The sequence below is a fragment of the Lutra lutra genome, chromosome 1 (assembly GCF_902655055.1).
Source record: "Lutra lutra chromosome 1, mLutLut1.2, whole genome shotgun sequence".
Taxonomy (NCBI): Eukaryota; Metazoa; Chordata; class Mammalia; order Carnivora; family Mustelidae; genus Lutra; species Lutra lutra.
This window is the reverse complement of record NC_062278.1, coordinates 88,301,947-88,309,482: the sequence shown is the minus strand read 5'-3', so window position 1 is coordinate 88,309,482 and position 7,536 is coordinate 88,301,947. Positions and strand designations below refer to the sequence as shown.

At 39.4% G+C, this 7,536-nt stretch overlaps 1 protein-coding gene and 1 pseudogene across 1 annotated transcript; one reads left to right on the top strand and one right to left on the bottom strand.

Annotated features, from left to right (window-relative positions):
• Window positions 1–2,444: 2,444 nt before the first annotated feature.
• Window positions 2,445–3,766, bottom strand: LOC125099896 (calmodulin-1-like). Its single transcript, XM_047729510.1, has one exon. It carries the CDS (start codon window positions 3,583–3,585, stop codon window positions 3,136–3,138), a length of 450 nt encoding a protein of 149 aa, XP_047585466.1. The 5' UTR covers window positions 3,586–3,766; the 3' UTR covers window positions 2,445–3,135.
• LOC125099029 (glyceraldehyde-3-phosphate dehydrogenase-like) lies at window positions 3,698–5,057 on the top strand (annotated as a pseudogene).
• Window positions 5,058–7,536: the final 2,479 nt, after the last annotated feature.

Below are 7,536 nucleotides of genomic sequence, written 5' to 3'. Positions count from 1 at the left end.
AAAATTTACCTGAACGTGTCCTATAGCTGTGTGGAAAGCAGGACTTATAAACAAGGAATTTAGATTTTTGACTGAGATTTTTAAGCAAAGTGTTGAAGGTGCAACCTTGTTTCTTCTTGCTGCTTATAGCAAAACACATGGGGAAAGAGAGAAATTGAGGAAAGAATTGTTAAGAAAAAAGGAACCAGCACTTAATGATTTGGGAAATTCTAAGCCTGTTCGGATAGCAAAAGATGCTAAAATTTGGAGACTAGCTGTTAGGAAATGGTACTGTGGAGATAAGGCCAACTGTGTGGTGAGAAAAATTTTGCTGAAGATAATAGTTTTGTGTCTCATGGATTCACTCAAACTCTCAGCATAAGCCAGGAATGGAAATGGAATTATCAAGAAAAGATCTGTGGAGGACTGTCTTGCTAATGTTCTGAATCCCCATGAGATTAAATAGAGGACCTAATAGGTTTTTGAGAATGTTATACCTGCAGAAACACTCCCAGCTTGGAAAGAAAGAGACAGAGACAGGACAAAATGAAGGAAGACTGCCAGAGTTCCAAAATTCTTTAAGTAGAAAATATACAGATACAACTACTCATCTGAAACATGTAGAACCCTCAAGCAGTGATGATACATTGACGGCAGAGCCACGGTCCCGAAGAATGGAGCTGCAGGGCCAAAAGCAGATGCCCAAGCCTAGGAACCAGAGCATAGATGTGGTCCCAGAGGGAATTATTTCTAACCCACAAAACATAATGGGATTTTACCTTAGATTTCAAAATTATTTGAGAACACTGATATTTTTCCTCCTTATATTTTACCCCTTTTGGAGTAGAAATGTCTATAGCTATTATCCTACTCCAGCTGATAAAGGAAATTTTCAACTTTTAACATTTGTGGTTCCTGCTCCTAGGCTCCAAGAGAAGCTATACTTTAACTTTTACCAAGGTCAAAATTACTCCAGAAACCTTCAAAGCATGGGGCTCTTATTTCTGCTCCAAGCACATGTTGTATGTTTATTTTGTTAAAACAAAACACAAAATTAAAAGGAGCATTCAGACATAAAGATAAGAAAAACAAAACAAAACAAAACAAAAAAACCTTCCTGGTTCCCAGAAGATTAAAGTTAAACAGCCTCGTATACACACTAAAAATGTAAGATAAAGTCTACAACTTTCTGTAATGGCCTTTGTCATGATGGCTTGTAACTCTGTGTAAAATATACATATATATTAACTCTGAACCAAATATTCCTTCTCCGGGGTATTCTCTTCTATGTGAAGATTACTTATTTTGGGCAGCTGTCCTAACTTAGGCTTGAATAAAACTCTTTTCCTTTCTTTTAAAATTTCAAAAAATGGTTCATTTATTTTGTGTTGACATAGTTCTACACTGTATTTGGGGACCAAGTAGCTAGATTTCTAGTTCCATAGGTCCAAAGATGGGGGTGAAATTTTCCCCAAGATGGAACATAGGTAGAATCTAAATTATGCTGATTTTGTTGATTTAAATAATGAGATTTAAAAATTTTGAGTTGGCAATATTTAGATACCTTTTGGACTTGTGCTGATGCTGTATCAGGTTGATACTTTTGAAGACACTGGGATGGAATGAATGTATTTTATATGTGGGATGGATATGAATCTTTGGAGGCCAGAGGGAAGATTGTGGTAGACGGAAATGTCCTCTCAAAGGTACCTATCTTGAATCCCTAATTCCATCATTCCCATGCCTGGGGACATTACCTTCTATGGAAAAAGCAAAGACAAAAATGAAAAAAAAAAAAAAAAAAAAAACTTTGAAGATGTGATTTGGTTAAGGATCTTGAGTTATGAATTATCTAGCTGAGCCCTAAATCCAGTAAAAGTGTCCCTGTAAAGGGAGGCAGAGGGAGACTTGAAACAGTGAGAGGAAAGACAATGGAAGGCAAAGATGGAGTAATCAGGCCACAAGCTGAAGAATGTTAGCTGCCACAAGAAACTGGAAGATCCAAGGAGACAATTTTCTCCTACAACATCTGGACAGAACATTAATACCAATGAAATTTAAAAATACCAATTAAAATTAATACTAATAAAAAGAAAACCCTCTACATGTCAAAATTTGTAAGCCGTTGGTAAAACTTTTTTGGGGAAACTTTATAGTTTTGAACACATTTATCAAGAATAAGCAAGATGAGGGGCACCTGGGTAGCTCAGTGGGTTAAAGCCTCTGCCTTCATGTTTTTTTTTTTAAGTTAATGGTCTTTTATTATTGAAAAAAAAAAAAAAAAAGACTAGCATTTACAACTTGGAATGGACGTAAATTGTAATTCCTTGATCAGCAATGTTGATGCCTGTGCTGAAGTCCACAGCCCCAGCCTACTCTGCTGGCTCCAAGTCATAGTTCAGGAGGTTTTAAAAACAGAGAGTCCAAAGATGCTCCCTTAGTAAAGGTTTTTTTTGTTGTTGTTGTTTTTAATTTGTGTGAATGGTGACAGCCTGACACCCATGTCACTCCAGGACAATGCAGACAACGCTAAACCAACATGTGTGGCATGCCACCCAGATGAGTGTCATGGTCACCAAGGGTGGGGGCACCCAGAAGTACGAGAGGGCTGTCCTGCTAAGTGGGGCTACGTCTAGACAGCTTATCCTTCACCCATTTCTCTGCACAGCATCCTGAGGTAAACCAATTTAAAATGTTTGTTTTCAGTAAACCAGCTATGACAATTTATATTAACAAATTGAACTAGAACCCATATGAAGCTTTAAACTTTTTTCATTTTTCATTTTTAATACAAATGCCTGACTGTGCTCAATTGTCAAGCTGCATGCATGAAAAACTGGCCAGCCCAGTGTATTAATCATGAGCAAATGGAAGTGCGAGGAGTCCACTAGGTGCTTCCTTATCATTAAGGTAGGACAAGTATTTATGTTGTAAAACTGATGTGTAGCTTGATCTTTAGGGGACAGGACCACCAACCAATACATGCAGATTTTGTGTGTGTGGACAGAAGGTACTTTTGACATTCAGTTTTGCTATATAGAAACAGAATGAGTAAATGAACTTTTTTTTTTTTTTTTTTTTTTTTTTTGCAAGAGGTAAGTAAAAGATTCAATTTGATTCTTCTAGAAGGGGGGGAAAGGAGTTGAAAGTAGGCCTTCATTTTGCAGTCATCATCTGTACGAATTCTTCATAGTTGACTTGCCCATCTCCATCAATATCTGCTTCTCTGATCATTTCATCTACTTCTTCATCTGTTAGTTTCTCCCCTAAGTTGGTCATGACATGACGAAGCTCTGCCGCACTGATGTAACCGTTGCCATCCTTGTCAAAGACTCCGAATGCCTCGCGAATTTCTTCTTCGCTGTCTGTATCTTTCATTTTTCTAGCCATCATAGTCAAGAATTCCGGGAAGTCAATGGTGCCATTACCGTCAGCATCCACCTCGTTGATCATATCCTGCAATTCAGCTTCTGTTGGGTTCTGACCCAGTGACCTCATGACAGTTCCCAGTTCCTTTGTTGTGATGGTGCCATCGCCATCTTTGTCAAATAGGGAGAAAGCTTCCTTGAACTCAGCAATCTGTTCTTCGGTCAGCTGATCAGCCATGGTGCGAGCGAAGGGAAGAAGAGCAGAGGGAGCGAGGGTGGCTGCACCAGCGCAGGGGCTGTAACGGCGGGGGTGCCTCCGCTGCTGTTGCTGCTGCTGCTGCTAAGGCGCGATGTGCGCTCAGCGCTGTGCCGCTGCCGCCGCCCGACTGTGAGTAACCGCGCCGCGCCCGCGAGGCTCCCAGCACCACTGCTGATCCCAGGACTCTGGGATCAAGCTCTGCATCGGGCTCTCTGCTCCGTGGAGAGCCTGCTTCTTCCTCTCTCTCTCTGCCTGCCTCTCTGCCTACTTGTGATCTCTGTCAAATAAATAAAAATGTAAAAAAAAAAAAAAAAAAAGAATAAGCAAGATGAAAAACTAAAAATCTGGCTTTCGACACAATTATAGGTATAGTGCAACAGAGCAAATTCAAAGAAAGAAGTTCATGAATTATAAATGTAAGAGGCTTTCCGCTCCTCCCAATTCCACAGACAACCTCATCTTCTGGTGCAGGGCCAGTGGTGTCCCTCAGACACAGTGGTGAAGGTTAGAGTAAATAGATTTGTCCATACTGGGTAGCTGGTCACCAGGGCTGCTTTTAACTCTGACAAAATGAATATTGTTGCCATCAATGACAAAGACTCCTTCACTGACCTCAACAACATGGTCTACATGTCCCCAATGATTCCACCCAGAGCAAATTCAACAGCACAATCAAGGCTGAGAATAAGAAACTTATCTTCTATGGAAATCCCATCTCCATCTTCCAGTGGCAAGATCCCACCATCATTAAATGGGGTGGTGCTGGTGCTGAGTATGTTATGGAGTCCACTAATTCTTCACCATCATGAAGGGGTTGGGGTTCACTTGAAGGGTGGGACCAAGAGATCATCACTTCTGCCTCTTCTGATGGCCCCATGTTTGTGATGGGTATGAACCAGAAGAAGTATGACAACTCCCTCAAGATTATCAGTAATGCCTCCTGCACCACCAACTGCTTGCCCTTCTGGCCAAGGTCATCCACAACAACTTTGGTATCATGAAGAGACCCATGACCACAGTCCATGCCATCACTGCCATCCAGAAAACCATAGACAGCACCTCTGGGAAGCTGTGGCATGATGGCTGAGGGGTTGACCAGAACATTATCCCTGCTTCTATAGGTGCTGCCAACGCCGTAGGCAAAGTCACCTCCGAGCTGAATGGGAAGATCACTGATGTGACCTTCCATGTCCCACTCCCAATGTGTCAGTCATGGATCCAACCTGCTGCCTGGAGAAAGCTGTCAAATATGATGACATCAAGAAGATGATAAAGCAGTTATTTAAGGGCCTCCTCAAGGGCATCTTGGGCTACACTGACCAGGTTGTCTCCTGAGACTTTAACAGTGACACCCACTCTTCCATCTTCCGTGCTGGGGTTGGGATTACTCTCAATGACCACTTTGTCAAGCTCATTACTGGTATGACAATTTATTTGGCTACAGCAAATAGGTGGTGGACTAACAGTCCACCCGGCCCTCAAGGAGTAGGAGCCCCCTGGACCTTCAGTCCCAGTCAGAGCAGAAGGAAAAGAGAAGCTCTTAGCTGCTGGAGAGTCCTTGCCCCAACTCATCCCCCAACACACTGAGAATCTCCCAACATCTACACAGTTTCCATACCAGACCCCCTAAGGAAGGTAGGGCTTGTGGAGCACTACCTTGTCATGTACCATCAATAAAGTACACTGAGCCTAGCTTAAAAGAGAGAGAGAGAGAGAGAGTAAAATAAAGAGCAAGAACAACACATACTCATGAGAGTTAAAATCTAAAAAGTTAAAAACTATTTATTTAAAAAGATAATCAAACATCTAGAGTATTGATAAGAAAAAGAAGAGACAAATGTATATAAATTTATTCTGAAATAAAAAGGAGAAATATCTACAGACAAAATTAAATTTTAAAACTACTAAAATTGTGTTAAAAGTATGAATTTCTGCTTCCAGCCACAATGGAGTAAGAATTACTCCAGACCCATTTTTCCATTACCAAAGAAAACTCTAGACAAAATAAATAAAATATTTCCTTCAAGCATTGAAAAACAGGCATGCAAGTCTATGAAATGGGAAGCTGGAAAATAAGGGAGGTAACCCACACCATCACTCTGACTTTTCAGCAATTTCTAGACTGCTAGTGCAGGGTTGGTTAAAAAAGAGAGACCGTGTGAATTCAGTGATATTAATGAATAAAAGAGCTTAAGATTGGAGTTCTGGAGTCTGCCAAGGATGGCAGCTGCTGAGTTTCAGAGAGGGAGGGGGCTATGAAGAAAAAGAGTCTTTGGTAAATACCTAGAAGGCTCCTTGAAACTTTACTGAGTCTGAGGCCACCTACCTACAAAGTAAAAACTCTGTGGGACCTGGCAAAAGATAGTGATCAGGCTCTCAGTTTAGTAATTTCAAGGGTTCAAACATGTTGGTAGACATTTGAGTTACCATTCAGAACTAGGAATCCTCAGCAATCATCCGAGAAATTCATTAGAGAGCCATGAGAAGTAACATCTTGGTAATAAAACAGTATTTGAATTATCCCTGGAGTAAGGCTATTCAAATCCACCCTAATAAATCTTTAAAATACTCCCCGAAGGGATCAAACTGATACCATACTTGGCCATTTGACAAAATAATACCAAACAATCTATTAAAAAAATAAAGAACAACAAAATCCCAATATTCAACAATGTACCAATCACCATAATAATAGTTGAAAAGCTTAACACTCCTATATTAGTAATTGAAGGAACAAGCAATCATTAAGTCTGCAAAGATATAGAGGACTTGAATAACACTATCAAACTACTTGGCCTAATTGATAATTATAGAACACTCTACCTAATAACAGTGGAATACACATAAAATATTCAGCAAGATAGATTATATGGTGGGCCATAACACAAGCCTAATAAAATTTTAAAAGTTCACATCATACAGAGTGTGCTTTCTGAACACCCTGGAATTGAATTAGAAATCAAAAAGGAAAGTAAAAAATATCCAGAAAAACCCCATACAGTTGGAAATTCTAGAACAATAATTTTCAAATAATCTACAGATAATATGTATATAGTCAAGGGTATTATGATAGTGTTGTATGGTGACAGGCAATAGCTACATATGTGGCAAGCACAGTATAATGTATAGAGTTGTCCAGTCAACTGAATGTTATACACTTGAAACTAAGTAACATTGTGTATCAACTATACCTTGGCAGAAAAAAAAAAAAAAAGTTTGGTAGAATTCACCACTGGGAGGAGGGGGAGTTGGATAGAAATTAGACAGTATATGGGAATAAAAGAAATAAAAATCGAGTATATAAAAATTGTTGGGCTATAGCTAAAAGAGTGCTTAGAAGGAAATTTGAATATTTATTGCTTAAATTACAAAAATAAAAAAATTTGAAGTTAGTGGGGCACCTAGCTGGCTCAGTGGGTTAAGCCTCTGCCTTCAGCTCAGGTCATGATCTCAGGGTCCTAGGATCAAGCCTCACACTAGGCTCTCTGCTCAGCAGGGAGCCTGCTTCCCCCCTCTCTCGCTGCCTGCCTCTCTGCCTACTTGTGATCTCTCTTTCTGTCAAATAGATAAATAAACTCTTGAAAAAAAATTTGAAGTTAGTAATCTATATTTTCATCTTAAAAAGCTAAAAAATAAATCAAATTAAAGCCAAGTAAGGAAAATGATGAATAAAATAAAGAGCAAAAATCAGTTAAACAGAAAATGAATCCAACAATAAATCGAGGAAATCAAAAGATCATTGAAAAGATCAATAACATTAGTTAATGACCACACTCTACTCAGTGTGATCAAGAAAAATCCTAGTACACAAATCACCAGAATCATGGGGGGAAAAGGTAGATACCACTATATATCTTAGAAACATGATAAGCATAAAAATGTAATACCATAACCCAGTTTATGGCAATAAATCGGCAATGTAGGTCAAAT